Raw genomic sequence first — 21,073 nt, forward strand, 5'->3', positions numbered from 1 at the left:
TGATGGATCCCGTGGTGGCTGGTCAGGTCTAGCTAAGGGGTAATGGCTTTGTTGGGATCTGCACCGACACTAAGGTGATCGTGCTGTGGTACCCCACCTGTGGTAAAGTTGCACACCTCTGCAGAGTTAAAAATCTATTCGAATAGCCGTGCCCACGGTAATGGGCAAGTTACAGTGTGGTCACATAACTAGTGTTTCTCTCCGGGAATGGTTGGGCTGGTGTGTGTTGTTTGAAAAGTGTCCGGCGGTTGTGCCGTGTGCTACGACTGACGGGGTCCGGTAGCAGCTTAAAACTTGGATCCTGTGTGGATCAACAGCATGAGCTCTTGGTACTGAAAAACTTGTTTTGGAAATATTTTTAAACGAAACCTTTGCATACAACCGAGTTCTCCGCAAATGAACCATAACTTTATCCTTGGATTGTCCTGTGCATTAATTTCTGTCATACCCCTCCTGGGTGTGATTGGACTTGCTGAGTACGTTTGTACTCACCCATTCTTACTTTTACAGTGGAAGATCCAGACTACATCCCCGAAGACATCGAGTAGGGTTTCGTCCTGCACCCAGTCTTGCCTGTGGTTAAGGCCACCGCTGGAACTCCGCATGGCGCAAGACTCTTGATGACCCTCTTTTCGTAGCTAGTATAGTAATGTGGGTTTTAGTTGTAATCCTCGCGATAGTGGCGCTTCACTGCCCATTACCGCGTAGAGTTGTACGGTGATGTACCATCTGATGTAATAAAAGTGTTATCAGCCTCCTGGAACTGATAAAGCATCACTTTTAAGTCTTCCCTGATGGGGGACACTTCATATATGCTCAAGATCCTCTCGTGTGGGGCGTCGCATGTACTTCCCCCCAAACACATCAATAATCCCTTGTGCAAATTTGTCCAAACACTCCAATGCAGTACTCTTCTCAATCTTCAAGTACTCATCAAGGGTATCTGCTAGGGTGCCATATGCTAACATGCGCATGGCTGTTGTACACTTTGAAGTGGTGAAAGACCTATTCGACCAACACAATCTTCCCTAAGAGTGAAAAAAGGAGACCACTGACCAAGAGCATCAACAATACGATTGAAGAGCCTTTTGTTCATACGAAATCTCGTACGGAACATATCTCAGGGTAGAGTGGCTCTTCAGCGAAGTAGTCCTCCACAAGGCGCTGATGAGCAGCAACATGATCCCTTCGGATGCTCTTTCTTGGACCAAAACGTCGCTTCGATGTCTGGGCTGAGAGGGAAGTCTTGATCTTTATTGACAACCTACTAGCAAGGAGTCTAAGCCGCGCTGCTCAGTAGCATACTGTTCAAGGATCTTGGAAGGGGCTAGTTCATCGATTCATATGAGTATGTGGATGAATCCAACATGGTTGACAGGTTGAGAAGGAAGATGAGATTGCAGGGAAGGAGAAAGAGTGTTTCTGTTTAGCAGGAAGATGAGAAGGAAGATGTTTTATAGATGAGACGTAAGTCAATTATTATTCTAGGTAAATGTAACTGCATTGTAGTTATGTAATCTTGACTGAATCAGCATAGACTAAATTAACAATCCACAAAATCAGCAAAGACTAGCACAGAATTTTGCAATGCACAATTTCAGCAAAGACTAATAATTGCATCATAGAATTTTCAATAAATAATTTCAGCAAAGACTAAATTAATTGCACCATAGAATTTCCCAATGATCAATTTCAGCAAAGACTAAATTAACTGCAGCATCGAATTTTGCAACGCAATTTCAGCAAAGACTAAATTAATTGCACTATAGAATTTTCCAATAAAATTCTGTTTGAGCAGTGCAGTACCTTAGTTTCCAAATAGCTTCTCCTTTATACACTTCAATGCTAAAAAACATGTTCAGCTCTCACATCTTCAGGCATCCCAGTTGCATCTTGTTCAGCAACTCTCGATATGTTTCTAGCATGTCCGACTCCTTATTCTCCTTTGCTGCAAGATATGCGAGCTTTCTAGCTTCAAGATTGTCATTGGACACACGTTTTGTGCCTCTAACATCTCTTTGCAGCCTTCATTTGCTTTATTCTGTGCCTCTACAAAAGCATGGAGTTCATCTTCAATATCTATTATACAAGCTTGATCCTTTCTTTTCCGTTTCTGCTGCTCCTTAGCTTTCTTGCCACCAATTGGCCGTTCATCAACAACATTATTCAGAGAGAAATGCTCTCCAAAGTCCTCCTAAAATTTTCTCTTGTCTGGCTCTAAATCTTCAAGATTTCTATATAGGCATCCCCATTTCGGCTCCTTGCACAGAACCTCCCAGCAATGTTTAAACATAAATGGACCATCATTTTTGTGTTCATCTTCATAGAGTTTACTGCCCTGTCCATTAAGTTCACATCAGATTCACCACTAGCCCACATGGCATTAGCTTCCTTCCAGCTAGCACAAAAACCATGCAACTCTTTTCTTAATTCTCCCAAAATGATCCTTGACCTGCTTGAGTTGCCTTGCCTTGCTTTTAGGAACTGCACTGTTGTATGCAGCGGTAACACTCTTCCAATATTGATCATTCTTCTTGTAATTTGAATGGATTGGGATCTTTTGAATTATTCAACCATGCACCAATCTAAATAAGTACCAATACAGGGATAAGAATAGTGCTATATATGTTAAACATAGAATTTATTACACAAGAAAAAACACATTACCAGTACAAGATCTTCCTCTTTTGTCCATGTCAAGCGCTTCTCAGTCCTACTACCCGCATTTGTGTCATCAACGACATCGATTGGCTGATGAACTTGCCTTGCTCATGTACTGTGCAGTGCTTGATGCATTTTGCTTCAAAAAATTAACAAAACCACCTGGTGGACACGAATCCACCCCTGTATAAGACATTGCCGTTCAATTGATCTACTAATTCAAGGAACAATAACAACAATAAAATATAGAAGGTTGGGGCAGGTTATTGTAACATCCCAGTTTTCATCACTATTGAAAGAAATGCAAAGTAAGGGTGTTTGCGTAATTTTATAAAAGTACAAGTACTTTTATGCAAATATTTGATTTACAAAAGTAACTTTTAAATCTACCTAGGACTAAAGTGTAAAAATGCAAGTCATGTCTATCCAACCATTATGACAAGCCTATCCCGTCATAATGACATGTCTATCCAACCATTATGACAAGCCTATTCCGTCATAATGACATGTCTATCCAACATTTATGACGAGTCTATCCCGTCATCATGACGTGTCATAAATGCTTGCATTTAGGTCCTGAATTTTATAAAGTTTTACTCTTTAGGACAAAAGCAATTCAAATCCGACTTTTGTTCCAAAAATTCATGTGTAAAAACATAAGTTTTGAGTTTTTTGAATTTGAGCCCTAAAGCAATGTTGTAGAGTTCGAAAAAACTCTTCAACTTTCGTGTTGGGCATTTCTTCATTTGAGTTTTGGATTGATGGGAAATTTTGCCTTACAGATGAGCCCCTGCAGTTTTCTGAAATTGCGCATAAGTCCTTGGGGAATTCGATTTCCCTTTCCCCTATGTTTTCCTTCTCCGGTTCTTTCTTTATCTTCACTAGCAACACCATCCCCTTGATCTATAAATAGGACCCCTCCTTTCTTTTGCCATCCACCTATGAGCAAGTTACATAAGTTGTGGTAAGCTTAGTGTTGGACTAGCCACTTAGGTTGTGCGTTCCTTCGTGACTTTGTCGCTCCAATAAGGTACGTGTTAGTCTCCTGGTTAAGCTGGAGTACTTAGTATATAGGTTGTGATTCATCTGTTGGTAGGCTCCACCTCGCCATAAATCAGGGTCGTCGCACACAGCGCCGGCCGAGATATTTTTCCGCCGCGCGAACCGCCTCACCTCATTTAAAAAGGAAGCCGACGCACCTCCTGCCGTCCCCACCCGTGCTCGCTTTCGCTCGCGCACGCGCGACACACCGGCCCCACGACGGGACCGCGCACTGCCGCCGGCACCGCGCCGTGCCGCCCACCTCCGCGTCCCCACCTTGCCCACGCCGCTGCAGCGTCCTCGCCGGCTTTGCCGCCTCGACGCTCGCGTCTTCAGTGCTGCCACTGTGGGAGCTGTCGGCGAGCTGCCGCAGCCCACGCCGTCGCCCGTCCCTGTGCGACGCCGCTGCCCCTCCCCGCCTATAAAAGGAGCGAGGCCGTGATGAGCTCCACCATCAGCCCTAACACACCGAGCCGCTTCACTTTGCTAGCTAAACCACTTCTCCCGAGCCCAATTCACTCACGAGACGAAGCTCCAACAGTTGACCCTCTCCTCAAATCATGTACTATCTATTTCTTCTATTTTCATCTCCATTTGAGCTTATTTTATAGCTTGCTTGTGTTGTTTGCCGGTTGCGCCGTTTCCGCCGTAGATCACGGAGTGACCGAGGAGGAGCCGGCCAAGGAGTACGAAGGCCAGTACAGCGCGCCGGAGCCGGAAGACCCGTACCGCGAGCAGGAAGCCGCCGCCGTCGCCGACGCGTACGTAAGCGAAGGCAAGTTTCATTGACCCCTACGTGAGCGGTTGCATCCATGTGAGGACGTCTAGTTGTAGTCCTGGTTTAGGATCAATTACATGTACCGATGCTTGAGTGATTGAGTGTGCTCATACATGCATGTGAGTAGTTATGCATATCCAGAGTTGAGACTAGGATATGAAGGGATTTGGTTGAGGCTAGGGCAGCTGGGTATGTTGGAGCCGGCGCTACCGTGGTGGTAGACTGGCAGGTGAGTGCTACCGTGGAGGTAGGCTCGAGTTGACATGTTGAGGAATGGTTGCTGCCTTGGTGAACCATAAGGACCGAGTTGTTTTGACATCTCACCTAGCTTACTTTAGTACGACCACAGGTTCCGTTATGGGCCGGACTTAGCCTAATCCCACTGGTTAGCCTGGCGGTCGCAGGGATGTTTCATGGGTATAGACCATTGTGGTCAGGGCCCGAGGGTTTGTGCGGCCGGGCTGGGGCGTGACCACGGCTGGGTGTCGGCTATGTCGATTGTCCGTGCGGGCAGTCGAGCTTGTGGGTACAGTGTACGACCTCTGCAGAGTGTAGAATCCATTCGAATGGTCCGTGTCCACGGAATGGACAGGCTACGGTGTGGTCCTGACAACTAGTGAGCTACCTACTGTGGGTTGTGTCGGGAAGAGTTGTATAACTTAAGTTGCATTACTAATGCATTGTGATTAAGGTGCATCGTGCATATCATTCCCCTCCCGTAGGGTGAGGTGGAACTTGCTGAGTACTTTTGTACTCACCCGTTTATGACTTGTTGCAGAGGATCCTGATTTCGTGCCTGAGGAAGGCGAGTAGTTCGTGCCCTATACCCAAGTCTGGAGTGGTGCCGTTGTGATAGAAGCCCCCATGTCCGATGAAGAGATTACCCTTGCGTTTATCATCGCAACTATTGTATTTCTAGTTTATATTATTATTGTAATCGAACGTATTAAATAAGGCTATGTATGACTGTGGCACCACTTGTGTAATGTATTTTCACCAGAGACTGTTTTCTGGTGTTTAAATACATGTTTAGCTCCGGTTGTTTAGGCCGGGGCATTTCAAGTGGTATCAGAGCCATGCTTGGCTGTAGGACACGAACCGGTAGTAACGATGACCGTAGGAGCCCTAGGATGGTCAATCTATGAGACCCTATTAGTCCTTAAAACTTTATCCTTATTATGCTAACCCTACCTTTGTAAGTTAGATGGCGGATGACTGGACCACCACCTACTGCATCAACGAAGATGGATTTCCCAGGGTGCTTTATGCTGCCACGGTGCGACTGGGTATTCCGGAACGACCGGAGTATGCGGGTCGCGAGTTCATGGAGCATGGCACCGAAAGCTGTGAGGTCACCGTCCATATTGGCGCCAGTGATAAATACTTGGAAATGCAACCCTGGAGCATCACCGCCACTGGAGCCCGTATGCCTGACACCATTCAACTTGCAGCTCGCAAGGCACTGCGGTACCTGTGCCAGATGTTCGAATGGCACTTGGGTTCCACGCCCATGAAGTACTTCCCACCGTTGGATCGTAGCCGTCCTGCTTGGGCAGCGAGGATCCGCAACCTGGAAAGTCCCGCAGGGACAGAGAAGAACCCCACAGTTGTCGCTATGTCTGGCTATTTGCTTAGCCTCGACAATTTGTGCGACCAACTGCATCAGCGTGTGAGAGATTTAATCCAGCGTGCTGAGGGAGCGGAGTCCCGTTGGCATAAGGCTAAGCTGGCCTTAGCTCAGGCAGAAGCCCGAGCGGCTGAAGCTGAAAGCCGCCTCGCTGTGGCTGAAGATAACCTTAGGGAACAGGCAGATCGCCACAGTCAACTCCTTAGGGGTGTTTACCTAGTGGACCGTGCCAAGCGCAAGGAACGCCATCCCAGGACCGCCGCGGAGCCACCAATCCTGGAGGGGATCCCACTGTACCCTTTGTCCCAACCGCGCAGGAGGATTTGCGAATCAGTGCCGCCCACGCCTCCCGCGTCTCCCCGAGATCCCGGAAACAGTGACCCCGAGGACCGTGTTGTAGGGTCCAGTAGTCGAGTCGTTCCGGCCGACCCTTAAAAGTCGAGCCGCGTTATTGTAATCCGTCATGTCATGTACCCCTGCTTGTTTGAATGAATGCTTGGTGCTTGAATGATTTGTTTGTGTTGTGTGCTATTATATATATATATATATATATATATATGCAAAGCTACCCTAGTAATAAATTAGGAGAGCCACCTAATCGTACCTTATCCCTTCTTGACCGCAGATGTCCCGTCGTTCGAGTCGAGTCCAGGGACTCCATGCTCAGGAAGACGGTGACGAAGTCAACCCGAGAAACCAGGCCCCTTTGAACGTAGCCCCAGGAGCACCAGGGAATGGACACCCACCACCGCCACCTCCCCGTGCCCCAGCACCCATAGATCTGGCAGCCATACTGCAGCAGCAGAACCAACTCCTTCAAGTTCTTGTGACGACTCTCACAGCTCAAGCTCAAGGCAATCCTGGCAACAATAGACCTGCAATGCATCATGGCAATGGCAGCAGAATTGCAGATTTCAACCGCTTGCAGCCACCTAAGTTTGGAGGATCTGATAACCCTATTGAGGCAGATGATTGGCTGCGAGAGATTGAAATGAAGCTCGAGGTGGTTCATGCAGATGACAGAGACAAAGTTTTGCTCGCAGTACAACAGTTAAGGGGACCAGCCCTTGCTTGGTGGCAGAGTTATCGGGAAATAAATGAAAACGCTAACGAGATGGTATGGGCTGATTTTGTCAAGAGCTTCAGAGAACATCACATTCCCAGCAGTGTCATGAAGCTCAAGAGGGATGAGTTCAGAAAGCTTCGTCAAGGTGGTATGAATGTGACGGAGTATCTTCATAAGTTCACGGAGTTGTCTCGTTATGCACCAGAGGATATCAATGATGACGAGAAGAAGCAAGAAGCTTTTCTTGGTGGGCTAAACCCGGAAATCAGGACCTTGGTTGAAGTCACCACCCACAGTAACTTTAATGCCATGATCAACAGGGCTATCACCACTGAGAGAAATAGGAAGTCAGAACTCAGTGAGCGCAAACGACGGTTTGAAAGCAAGAAACCCCAGCAGATGGAGAAGTTCCAGAAGACTCAGTATCCGGCTCACTCAGGCCAGAGGAGCCAGGGTGCAACCTCATTCAGAACGCACCCCGGTTCTTTCCAGAAGCCAGCCCAGTCAGCTCCGGTTTTGCAGACCCAGAACACCTCCCGCACCCAACCGACTGGCGGAAGTCAAGTGACCAATCCGAAGGCCTGTTTCAACTGCCGTGAAGTCGGACACTATAGGGCCAACTGTCCGTATCTCAATCAGCCGGCCCCTTCGATTTTCTCCAACTCTGTTCAAGGACCAAAGCAGCCGGTGGGAACCAACCGTACAGCACCAGCTAAAAGCCAGCAGCAGTCCTTCGGCAAGGCAAAGGTGAACCATGTGCATGCTGAAGAAGCAGAGGATGCACCAGGAGTGATTTTCGGTGAGTTTCTGGTCCAATCAGCTCTAGCCTCAGTACTCTTTGATTCTGGAGCATCACATTCCTTTATATCCTCCCACTTTGTGGAAAAGCATGATATACCTACTATAGCCCTTAAGAGGCCGTTAATGACACGTTCGCCTGGAGGTCATATACCTTGCCACTTAGGTGTCTTAGATATCCCTATAAACCTAAGTGGGGTAGTATTCCTTGCCAACCTAGTAGTCCTTACTTCCAAAGGGATAGATGTCATACTCGGTATGGACTGGCTCACCAAGCACCGAGGAAACATAGCCTGTGCTGAGAGAGCAGTGACAGTCACCAACCACCAAGGGTCAACAGTCACATGCCTAATCCAGCCTAGCCTACCAGGCACCATGGTGAACCACATTCAAGCAGAATCCCCAGAAGATGTGCCAGTAGTTCAGGAATTCGCAGATGTATTTCCGGATGAACTACCCGGTATGCCTCCAGAGAGAGATGTAGAGTTCACTATTGACTTAGTCCCTGGAACCAAGCCTATAGCAAAGAATGCCTATCGGTTAGCAGCCCCAGAGCTTGCCGAGTTGAAGAAGCAGCTTGAGGAGCTCCAACAAAAGGGATTTATTAGACCTGCTGCTTCTCCATGGGGAGCCCCAGTGCTCTTTGTGAAGAAGAAAGATGGAAGCATGAGACTTTGTGTAGACTACCGTGACCTGAATGCAGTCACCATCAAGAACAAGTACCCTCTGCCTCGGATTGATGACCTGTTTGATCAGCTGAAGGGAGCTAAGTTCTTCTCCAAGATAGATCTGAGATCAGGCTATCATCAGCTCAGAGTACGACCAGAGGACATCCCTAAGACAGCCTTCAGGACCCGTTATGGCCAGCATGAGTTCACAGTGATGCCTTTTGGTCTAACTAACGCCCCCGCCTTTTTCATGACCTCATGAATAAGGTGTTTATGGAGGAGTTAGACCGGTTTGTCGTGGTATTCATAGACGACATACTGGTCTACTCTAAGAGTGCTGAGGAGCATGAACAACACCTTAGAGTTGTGCTGGGAAAGCTCAGAAAACACCAGTTGTATGCCAAGTTTAGTAAGTGTGAATTCTGGATGCAGAGAGTCAGTTTTCTGGGTCATGTCTTAACAGCCGAAGGTGTTGAAGTGGATCCAGAAAAGGTCAAGGCAGTATCAGAATGGAAGCAACCAACCTCAGCCTCGGAGATTAGAAGTTTCTTGGGATTAGCCGGCTATTACCGGAGATTTATAGAAGGTTTCTCTAAGATAGCCCGGCCTATGACCGAGCTGCTCCGAAAGGACAAACAGTTTGTCTGGTCTGAAGCTTGCGAGGGAAGTTTTCAAGAGTTAAAGAGACGACTAACTTCTGCCCCGGTGCTAATTTTGCCAGATAATCAGAAGTGCTTTGTCATTTATTGCGACGCATCCCGACAAGGATTGGGCTGTGTGCTTATGCAAGAAGGAAGAGTTGTAGCTTATGCCTCAAGACAGTTGAGAACACATGAGCAGAACTACCCCACCCATGACTTGGAGTTAGCCGCGGTGGTGCATTCCCTCAAAATTTGGAGACATTATCTAATCGGGAACAAGTGTGAGATCTACACGGATCATAAGAGCCTGAAGTACATTTTTACCCAGTCAGATCTCAACCTTAGGCAGAGAAGATGGTTGGAGTTGATCAAAGACTATGATTTGGAAATTCATTACCACCCCGGAAAAGCTAATGTGGTGGCTGATGCGCTCAGTCGTAAAGCATATTGCCATCACCTAGTTACGCAAGCCCCAGAGCTGGGTGAAGAAATGAGGAAGTTAAACCTAAGGGTTATACGCCACTCTTGCAACCACAATCTTAGTGTTCATCCCATCCTGGATGACCAGATTAAGGAAGCTCAGATGGAGGATGAACGATTGGTATGGATTAAAGATCGCAACAGTGAAGGCAAAGCCCCAGATTTCAGGATAGATAAGGATGGAGTCTTGTGGTTCAAGAAAAGATTATGTGTGCCTAAGCAAGGTCATTTTCGCAGGACCATCTTGGATGAAGCCCATAACTCCACTTATTCCATTCACCCCGGCACTACGAAAATGTACCTGGACCTTAAGGAGAAGTATTGGTGGAATGGTATGAAGGGGGATATTGCTCGATTCGTAGCTCATTGTGATGTGTGCAAAAGGGTTAAGGCAGAGCACCAGAAACCCAGTGGATTACTCCAACCGTTGCCAATTCCAGTATGGAAGTGGGACGAAATTAGTATGGATTTTATCACCGGTCTACCAAGAACCCAGAGCGGCCATGACTCGGTTTGGGTAATTGTCGATCGACTTACTAAGGTGGCACACTTCATCCCAGTACGTACTAGTTATGGAGGGGATAAATTAGCGAAATTATATATTGAGCGTATTGTGAAGTTGCATGGAGTACCTAAGAGGATTGTGTCAGATAGAGGCACCCAGTTCACTTCGAGGTTCTGGGGCAGCTTACATGAAGCACTTGGTACAAAGTTGGACTTTAGTTCAGCATATCATCCCCAGACCGATGGCCAGACCGAAAGAATTAATCAGATCCTTGAAGACATGCTAAGAGCCTGTGTTCTTACTTATGGCAAAAATTGGGAAGATAGTTTGCCATATGCGGAGTTCTCTTACAACAACAGCTACCAGTCCAGTTTGAAGATGTCGCCGTTTGAAGCCCTCTACGGGAGGAAGTGTCGCACACCGCTCATGTGGACTGAAGTCGGTGACCGCATTATTGAGGGCCCAGATTTTATTAAGGAAGCAGAAGAAAAGATAGCGGAAATCAGAGAGAATATAAAGGCAGCTCAGTCCCGCCAGAAAAGTTATGCTGATAAAAGAAGGCGTACTCTCAGCTTCGAAGTTGGGGACTATGTGTACCTTAAAGTTTCCCCAATCCGCGGCACACGCAGATTCCAGGTACAAGGAAAGTTGGCTCCACGTTACATTGGACCTTTCCCAATTATCAAGAAAGTGGGAGCGGTAGCCTATAAGCTTCAGTTGCCAGCAGAGATGTCAGATGTACACGATGTATTCCACGTGTCCCAACTCAGAAAGTGTCTGCGAGTACCGGAAGAACAAGTGGCACCAGAAACAATCGACCTGCAGGATGATCTCAGATACCAAGAAGTACCAGTAAAAATTCTAGATATTGTGACGCGAAGAACTCGCAACTCAGCAGTCAAAATTTGTCGAGTCCAGTGGAGTGGGCATTCTGAAGCAGAAGCAACTTGGGAGAGAGAAGATGCGCTCCGAGCCGAGTTCCCCAGTCTCTTTAGTGGTGAAGCTGAATCTCGAGGACGAGATTCAACCTAAGTGGGGTAGGTTTGTAACATCCCAGTTTTCATCACTATTGAAAGAAATGCAAAGTAAGGGTGTTTGCGTAATTTTATAAAAGTACAAGTACTTTTATGCAAATATTTGATTTACAAAAGTAACTTTTAAATCTACCTAGGACTAAAGTGTAAAAATGCAAGTCATGTCTATCCAACCATTATGACAAGCCTATCCCGTCATAATGACATGTCTATCCAACCATTATGACAAGCCTATTCCGTCATAATGACATGTCTATCCAACATTTATGACGAGTCTATCCCGTCATCATGACGTGTCATAAATGCTTGCATTTAGGTCCTGAATTTTATAAAGTTTTACTCTTTAGGACAAAAGCAATTCAAATCCGACTTTTGTTCCAAAAATTCATGTGTAAAAACATAAGTTTTGAGTTTTTGAATTTGAGCCCTAAAGCAATGTTGTAGAGTTCGAAAAACTCTTCAACTTTCGTGTTGGGCATTTCTTCATTTGAGTTTTGGATTGATGGGAAATTTTGCCTTACAGATGAGCCCCTGCAGTTTTCTGAAATTGCGCATAAGTCCTTGGGGAATTCGATTTCCCTTTCCCCTATGTTTTCCTTCTCCGGTTCTTTCTTTATCTTCACTAGCAACACCATCCCCCTTGATCTATAAATAGGACCCCTCCTTTCTTTTGCCATCCACCTATGAGCAAGTTACATAAGTTGTGGTAAGCTTAGTGTTGGACTAGCCACTTAAGGTTGTGCGTTCCTTCGTGACTTTGTCGCTCCAATAAGGTACGTGTTAGTCTCCTGGTTAAGCTGGAGTACTTAGTATATAGGTTGTGATTCATCTGTTGGTAGGCTCCACCTCGCCATAAATCAGGGTCGTCGCACACAGCGCCGGCCGAGATATTTTTCCGCCGCGCGAACCGCCTCACCTCATTTAAAAAGGAAGCCGACGCACCTCCCTGCCGTCCCCACCCGTGCTCGCTTTCGCTCGCGCACGCGCGACACACCGGCCCCACGACGGGACCGCGCACTGCCGCCGGCACCGCGCCGTGCCGCCCACCTCCGCGTCCCCACCTTGCCCACGCCGCTGCAGCGTCCTCGCCGGCTTTGCCGCCTCGACGCTCGCGTCTTCAGTGCTGCCACTGTGGGAGCTGTCGGCGAGCTGCCGCAGCCCACGCCGTCGCCCGTCCCTGTGCGACGCCGCTGCCCCTCCCCGCCTATAAAAGGAGCGAGGCCGTGATGAGCTCCACCATCAGCCCTAACACACCGAGCCGCTTCACTTTGCTAGCTAAACCACTTCTCCCGAGCCCAATTCACTCACGAGACGAAGCTCCAACAGTTGACCCTCTCCTCAAATCATGTACTATCTATTTCTTCTATTTTCATCTCCATTTGAGCTTATTTTATAGCTTGCTTGTGTTGTTTGCCGGTTGCGCCGTTTCCGCCGTAGATCACGGAGTGACCGAGGAGGAGCCGGCCAAGGAGTACGAAGGCCAGTACAGCGCGCCGGAGCCGGAAGACCCGTACCGCGAGCAGGAAGCCGCCGCCGTCGCCGACGCGTACGTAAGCGAAGGCAAGTTTCATTGACCCCTACGTGAGCGGTTGCATCCATGTGAGGACGTCTAGTTGTAGTCCTGGTTTAGGATCAATTACATGTACCGATGCTTGAGTGATTGAGTGTGCTCATACATGCATGTGAGTAGTTATGCATATCCAGAGTTGAGACTAGGATATGAAGGGATTTGGTTGAGGCTAGGGCAGCTGGGTATGTTGGAGCCGGCGCTACCGTGGTGGTAGACTGGCAGGTGAGTGCTACCGTGGAGGTAGGCTCGAGTTGACATGTTGAGGAATGGTTGCTGCCTTGGTGAACCATAAGGACCGAGTTGTTTTGACATCTCACCTAGCTTACTTTAGTACGACCACAGGTTCCGTTATGGGCCGGACTTAGCCTAATCCCACTGGTTAGCCTGGCGGTCGCAGGGATGTTTCATGGGTATAGACCATTGTGGTCAGGGCCCGAGGGTTTGTGCGGCCGGGCTGGGGCGTGACCACGGCTGGGTGTCGGCTATGTCGATTGTCCGTGCGGGCAGTCGAGCTTGTGGGTACAGTGTACGACCTCTGCAGAGTGTAGAATCCATTCGAATGGTCCGTGTCCACGGAATAGACAGGCTACGGTGTGGTCCTGACAACTAGTGAGCTACCTACTGTGGGTTGTGTCGGGAAGAGTTGTATAACTTAAGTTGCATTACTAATGCATTGTGATTAAGGTGCATCGTGCATATCATTCCCCTCCCGTAGGGTGAGGTGGAACTTGCTGAGTACTTTTGTACTCACCCGTTTATGACTTGTTGCAGAGGATCCTGATTTCGTGCCTGAGGAAGGCGAGTAGTTCGTGCCCTATACCCAAGTCTGGAGTGGTGCCGTTGTGATAGAAGCCCCCATGTCCGATGAAGAGATTACCCTTGCGTTTATCATCGCAACTATTGTATTTCTAGTTTATATTATTATTGTAATCGAACGTATTAAATAAGGCTATGTATGACTGTGGCACCACTTGTGTAATGTATTTTCACCAGAGACTGTTTTCTGGTGTTTAAATACATGTTTAGCTCCGGTTGTTTAGGCCGGGGCATTTCAGTTATATACCATGATTGCACGTTTAGATCCTCGGCAACTGGTGCTCCAACACCGGTAGGTGCCCACCAAGGGCCTTGAGTTGTTGTTGAGCCTACCATGCCTAGTTGTTGCAATCCGTTGTGCAAGTTGAACCCAGCGGACAATGCCATGGGCTGTGGTAGTGGACATGGCGGGCACCAAGCTCCTGGACTGACCATGGAAGGGATGGCAGGGGGCTGACCTGCCTGACCTCCGACAGGAGGAACGGCCAGAGGTGGTGGCGCCGAGGTCCTCTTGGACTGCCAGTTCATCTCACGAAGATCCTCTGACTGCTGCGTGCTAGGGTTTGGGAGGGTGGGGATTGGGGACCATTTAGTACGGCTGAGGCCGTTATGCTTCGATTTGGCGCGCGAGGAGCCGATTTGGTGCGCGGGGAATCAATTTGGCGGGAGGAGAAGGGCTGATTTGGGCGGGAACCAATTATGGAGCACGGGATCAGGGAGGAAGAAGAGGCGCCCGTCTCGCGCCCGCAGCTGGCTGGGAGCGGGCTTTTTTTCCTCAAAGAAAACGATACAGGCAGGCGCTTGTTCGGTTGCCGGCTCTGTTCTCTCTCTCTGCCTCCATGGGAAGTCCATGTCAGATGAACCTGACGTGTTCGGACATTTCGCCTTGCCATAATACCCATTCTATCAAAACATCGTTTATTGACGTTGGTTTTTTCTCTTTCCTCTCCTCTCTTTCATAGAAAGCCGTTACGGTTCCTGACTCTGTAAAAAGGAGGGGAGAGAAGAGAGGACACCGGCTGTAGTAAATAGTATTTTATCATAATAAGTTAGAGCCGGCCCGAGCTCTTCCAAACAAACAGACTCTAATCACTGCGCCTCCCAGCCCTGGCCACGGTGGCGAAACAGTGGGAGCTAATCAACTCAAGAATCTCCCGGCTCTCCCGTGCTCTGTCATCACGCAGTACGCGATCCGTTGCAGGAGAGCACAGTGGGGCTGCATGATTTCCATCAGAACAGGGCGTAGGTAGGGCGAGCGGGCAGGCAGAGCCTTGACTACCTGAGCAGTGGCGTTACAGCAATACGGCACGCCCACCTCAGAACGTCGCCGCCGTGGTCCCCCGCGTCACCATCCGTCGGTCAGAGAGGCCCTCCAGTCCGCAACCATCATGTCATGTCGTCGCCAGGTTGACGACGAAAACGACGCGCGTTTAGCCAGTTGAGCGCAGGTCGCTGACAGGCACATGCACGGGCGCGTGCTACGTGCTACGAGCAGGTGCCAACGTCTCTAACAAATGACCATGCTACGCGTAGGTGAGTCGTGGAAATCACCGTGCTGGGTGAAACTGTGAGCTACCGTGGCTTGCCGGTGTGGCACAGTACTGGCATGCATGGTACCCCGTCCGGGTGAAGCTCACGGTCCGTTCTTCTGCACTGTGACGCGATGCACGCTACGAGCACAAGAAACGAAGTGGATAGTAAAAAAACAAAGAGGAGGGAATTTGGGTGCGCGCACGAACGGACACATCGTACGGTGATCCAGTAGTAAGCAATTGATTGCTTGTCACGAGGATCATGTCGGCAGCACAATGCTGCTACGAGGCCCTCCCTGGGCCGCGGTTTCCCTGTCCCGGAAAAGCTACCAGGGCCCTGTGCTTTCCGACCACAGCAGCGGTTGAAAAGCTCGCGCGGCCTCTGGCTCTGGGAGGAGGGCAGGGGTACCGTATCGGAGCAGCGATCATGAGGGCGCGTCACGAGGGGAGCACCCGTGTCGGAGCCATGTCCGAGTTCCTCACAAAAGGAAAAAGAAAACGAAACTGCTGCTATGCTAGTGCGTCGAACCGAAACTGCTGGGATTCCGTGACGCGTTGCTGCCCTGTTCCGCCCGTCACGCCACGACGGCGATCGCGGTGAATTGGCACCCGCAGCAGTAGCCCCTACAGTGCCGACGTGCAGCGAATCGCCACGGCATGGTGCTGACGCCATGGCGTGCCCGCGTACGAGCTCGTGAGTCGCCAGATGGCGAGAGCCATGGCGGTTGAGCCAGCGCCTCCGGCGAGTGAGGCCAAAAAGGGAAGGCGCCTGCCATGCGCTGCGGCAGGCTGTAACAGCCGCAGCTGGCTCTACTGTACGCTGTACGCCGATGTAAAAACCGCCAGCGAGACATACGCGATGCGCCAGGGTACAGTGCGCTGCGTACGACGGGATCAGCATCCCCCCTCCTGCTGCTTCAGCGAACTGGTCACCGCCGTGTCAGCCGGGCTTCACCCTCCACGACGCAGGCAGGGGCAGGCCGCAGGCCCTGAAAAAGTGAAAAATTTCTTCAATGCAGCAGCAGCAGCAGGGCTGCAACGCTGCAGGAGGGCGAGTTAACGCGAGAACGTGCGCGCGCCGAGCACGGGCCGCACGACGGCAGCAATCATCGGCCTCCGCCGGGACCGGCAGCGGGCGGCGAGCGTAGCCGTTGGGGCTTCGTCGGCTCCGGCATCGATCGCCCGGGAGCGGGGACAGCCAGCAGACACGCGGTGATGCGCGGCACGGGAGGCCATGACGGGTGCCGCCGCGATCGGGGGCGGGCGCGCGGGAGGCAGGCGTGCGGCGCCGAACGCTCCGCCCATGCGGCGCCGGTCCGCTAAAAACCTACCTACGCGAAACAACGCGGGAAGAAACAAAACCGAGATGCCTGGCTGCGACCGCGAGGGGTGCGTGCGCTCATGTCATGTGCTACCACCCGCGCACGCTGGCATGCTCACGGCTCCTGATCAGTGAGGCAGCTCCTGACCTGAGCTCCGTGAACCCAAGCCCCCGGCCAAGTCGGTCACCTGCGGCCTGCTTCGCTTTACACCAAAAAAGCCGCGGCACTTTGCTTTCTTGTTCATTACAGACAAAAGAATTTTTAGCAGCGCTAGTACAACTGCACACCAACGCACTCGCCCAACCTTGATCTCTCGTATGGTTCCCTAACCCCCGACCCGGCCGACGCAAGCCGCCAAAACCTCACCTGCGCGCCGCCTGGCCACCACCGGCCACAAGCATTCACCGCAGCGCCGTGCTTCCCGTCCGGCCGCCGCAGCGGATCCGCGGCCACCGCGCCATCCATCCATCCAGCCTCGATCTCCGCGGCGCCATCCGCGGCCCGCGCCCAATCCGCGCCGCACGTACCGGCCAGAGTACCGGGCAGCACCCGCCTCGAGATGCCCGCGAAAGCAACATCCCCCGTCTCCTCCTCGCGCTCCGGCGCGGCTCCCGAGGCCGCGGCCGGCGTGGGCCCGGAAAGAGGGGGAGGGGCGCCACAAATACCACGCTGCCCATCACGTGACCCCCGCCGTCGATCCGGAAATGGGCGCGGGCGTCGGCAATTCCGGCCCATCTTCAGGGGCAATTCTGGTAGCGTCGACGGGAGGAGCTTTTCTTCCGGCCGCAACGTGGGCCCCGCCCGCGCGCGCAACAGTGGCCTAGCAGGCGCTAGGGCCGTTACGCCCGGGCGCGGGCGGGCCCCTCGGCGCCCACCAGCTCGACCCGGGCCGCCACCGCCGCGGCGCGCCGGTGGCCCGGGGCTCGCTGCCGCCCTCCCCCTCGGCGCGGATGGGCGGGAGGCGGCAGACGCCCGCCAGCTCCGACAGGCTCCGCACGCCGATGGCGCTCCGGGCGCTGCCCGGGTTGACGGCCGCGGAGCAGGAGTAGCGGCCGGCGTCCGTGACCAGGAACTCGGAGCGCACGAACATGAGGTCGGACGGGCGCAGGTCGCTCCACCGCTGCTGCGCCGCGGGGGCCGTCTCGCCCTCGCACCCGCCGGCCGTGCTCACCAGGATGCGGTGCCCGAACCGCCGGTCGAACGCCTCCGGATCCGGCTCGGCCACGACGGCCGCCGGCTCCACCAGCAGCACCCGGTCCTTGCGCACCTTGGCGCCGTCGAAGCAGCCCACGGCCACGCCGCCGTCGGCCGAGCGACGCGAGCTAGGGCCGACGCGCCCGGGCGCGCGCACCGACCCCGTGGAGTGCCTGCCGGAGATCCTCCGCCCGCCCGGCGCGGGTGACGGAGCGGGCGCAGCGGGCGGCGCCGGGGACGCCTCTTTGGCCGCCTTGGTCTCCGGCGGGTCGGGCGGCCCCGTGGTGGACGGCTTGGGCGGCTCCGGGAGGAGCAGCACGTCCTCCGGGTCGACGCGGGAGCGGCAGAGCGGGCAGGTGGAGTGCGCGTCGAGCCAGGTGTCCACGCACTCGACGTGGAAGCCGTGCCGGCACTTGGGCAGCAGCCGGAGCGCCTCCGTGGGCTCGAACCGGCCGAGGCAGACGGCGCACTCGAGCCCCTCCTTCTGCCCGCGCAGCGCGCCGTAGCGGAACACGGGCAGCGACTCCACGACGGCGCGGTCGACCCCCGAGTTCCTCCGGTCCCCCGCGGCGCCGGCGCCGGACGACCCGAACCCGCCGCCGGCGCCGGCGCCGTAGGGCCCCGACGACTCCGCGGCGCTGCGCTTGCAGTGCTTGGCGTAGAGCAGGAGCAGGAACGTGATGGAGAAGACGCTGGTGAGGATGCCCACGACGACGGCCACCCCGGGGCGGAACGGCGTGGCCGAGGAGGGCGGCGGCGACGGCAGCGGCGACTCGACCGCGCCGTCGTAGTCCGACAGCAGGAGCCGCCGCGACGGCTCCATCCTTCCCTCCCTCCCGGTCCCGGGCCGATCGATCCGGGCGCTTGAGGGTGGCCGTGGCGCTGCCGCTGCCGCTGCCGCTGCCACCACGAAGCGCTTGCGATTTGTAATCAAGCGGTAGGGGTAATAATAGCGGTGGCGACTAGAGTCTAGTAGTAGAGCCTAGCGGCGTGCAGGCGGCCACAACGAGAGCAGTTGGCTTAGCCCGCTAGGAGTGGGGGCGACGGGGCCTCGTGGCGGGGAGGCGGGGCGGTGGGGGCCTGGGCGTGTGGGTCCCGTGCGGCTGCGCTGCGCTGCTCCGCCGGTGAGGCCACCACCCCCGTGCGGCTTGTCGCGGAGTGGCATCAGTTTACTGACAGTTTCGGTGGGGCCGTGTGTCAGGAGGTGGCAATTCTTTTTGTGGGAGGGAGGGCGAACGGCGTCCAGCATGGGCTGGGGAGCAGCGACCCCTGTTTCGAGCGAGTAACGTACTCAATGCGCATTTAAGAACGGCCGGAGGGGAGATTACTGTTCTAGGCACAGGGGCAGCATGGGAAACCCGCCCGCTTTTTAAAAATCTTTTAAAATCGCCTCGCGAGCGGGCGGAGAGACACGTGAGCTGAGCAGGAGCAGCCCTGCGAGATTTGAATGTTTGCTGCCGAGAAAATTTTGGTCTTCCGATGCGGCGGCCCAGCCCGGAACGGGGCAGGACCAGCGCAGCGCCGCACTTTCCGTTTTAGGGATTGCCGAGCCCGTTTCAATTCACCTCCCCGGAAGCTCGGTACTGCTGGTACCACTGTACTGTACGGGTACTCCGCCGCTCCATGACCCTTGTATGCCCTTGATCACGACAACGACCTTTCATTAACATTAAGATGATTTGATTACTTTGATGATGTGCATGCATGCTGCTCTTGTATGCTCCCGTATCCTGCCGCCTGGCGATTTGAAAAGGGAAACTGTACGGAGCGCGCTGCCTGCGCGTGGGGGCGATGCTCTCTCACTCCCAGCTCTGCCACAGGACGCCGCGCGGCCTCCACTCCAGTAGATCTGGATGCGCCGGCACTGTGCAAGTACACGCCAATGATAGCCCACCGCGGCCACTTGCTCGCCATCGCCGCGCATGCATGGCAGCAGGAGGCCGCCTTCAGGGGAAGGGGCCGCGGGGCTCCACAACTCGTGTCCGTGCCCCTGTTTCGCGCGCCGGTGTCGCGTCGTCGATCCCTCCGTGCATGGGCCAGCTACACAGGCGCCCAGCTCCAGCTTCGCATCGCATGGCGTCAGAGATCAAAGGCCCAGCCAGCGGCTGCTGCTAACGCTACAGATCGAGGTGTTCCGCAACAGTTGCAGCCGCTGTTGCGCAATGATTTTGCCCGCCCTCGCACACTGCCGCAAAGCCGGCGGGCGTCGGCGCGGCGTGCACGGCGAGCGACATAGAGTCGGGAGGGTTTGGTAGTTCACTGCGCGCGTGGACGAGCGAAAGCGACCAAAAGCTTCCGGCTGCTGATGGCGCCCTGCTGGCTGCTGCTGCAAAAGGACGTACACGCGCATCTGCGACGGGCGTCTGGACCGGTGGAGGGGAAGACCGTGCAGCTAGCTAGCGTGGTTCGGTGGATCGGCGAGGAGGCGGCCGGAACGGGACAGCCGGGCGCGCGGCTTGTCGTCGTCTCGTGCGGCGATGGAACGCACGTTGCATGCATGGGGAGGGGATTGGGGATAACGATACGTCGCGGTCCTAGCTGCGCAAGCTAGTCTGCTAGTGCAGTCGCTCACTGTTACCTCTGACGGGACTCTTTGGCGGAAGGCGCCCAACGGACGTCACTGGATTGGTAGAACGGACAGTAGAGGACACATGAAGGAAGCGGACGAAAGGGTGTGCAAGTTTCCGATCCTTCGGCTGAGCTTCAGCGGTTGCTTCCATGGCCGCAGTTGAACCCGGTGCTTCAGCCTGGGCAGGGTAGCTGTAGATCTGCCAGCTTTTATCATCTTTACAGAGGACGCGCGCGGATCCGCCAGCTTTGGTCCCAAAAAAGTAGCAAGCAGAGCTCTGGATATGTTAGGTATTTTTTGGGCCGAGCCGCTGAGGCCCGAACTGCCGCAGCAAGCCTACTACAACAAAAGAAAAACAAGGCCCACACAGAGTTGACGTGAGAGGCGGCTGGCTCTTCCCTAACCCACGTGAAAGCCTAGATCTCATAAACCCCAACTGGGCTTCTTTTTTATTATTACACTGGGCTTCTTAATATATCCCAGGGCGAGAGAGCCCAAAGCAAAGTATGTTTCGTTTTGGGCCTTCGAGCCTCCGGGCCGAAACGCAATGAAAGAAAGGGCGGGCGGTCGGGAATCGGTGCGTTCCCATCTGCGGCAGACGCGCTGCGGCTGCTGGACGACGCCGACGTGAAGCCTCCGCCGTAGGGGGGGATCGTACCGTACGGAAGGGACGGGACGCCGCGCGACGCTGGCCGCCTGGGCGAGAGATAACCGCTCCGGCTGTAGCTTTTCGGTTTATGATATCAGCAAGTGCTCTTACCGGGCGTGGTG

At 53.2% G+C, this 21,073-nt stretch overlaps 1 protein-coding gene across 1 annotated transcript; it reads right to left on the reverse strand.

Annotated features, from left to right (window-relative positions):
• Positions 1-16,764: 16,764 nt before the first annotated feature.
• On the reverse strand, positions 16,765-18,604 carry LOC112890846 (RING-H2 finger protein ATL43-like). Its single transcript, XM_025957713.1, has one exon. It carries the CDS (start codon positions 18,554-18,556, stop codon positions 17,360-17,362), a length of 1,197 nt encoding a protein of 398 aa, XP_025813498.1. The 5' UTR covers positions 18,557-18,604; the 3' UTR covers positions 16,765-17,359.
• Between the last annotated feature and the right edge of the window lie 2,469 nt (positions 18,605-21,073).

Source organism: Panicum hallii, chromosome 4 (assembly GCF_002211085.1).
Source record: "Panicum hallii strain FIL2 chromosome 4, PHallii_v3.1, whole genome shotgun sequence".
NCBI classification, from domain to species: Eukaryota; Viridiplantae; Streptophyta; class Magnoliopsida; order Poales; family Poaceae; genus Panicum; species Panicum hallii.

Coding starts and splice junctions, on each gene's coding strand:
- LOC112890846 (XM_025957713.1), bottom strand. CDS start 18,556: ATGGAGCCGTCGCGGCGGCTCCTGCTGTCGGACTACGACGGCGCGGTC.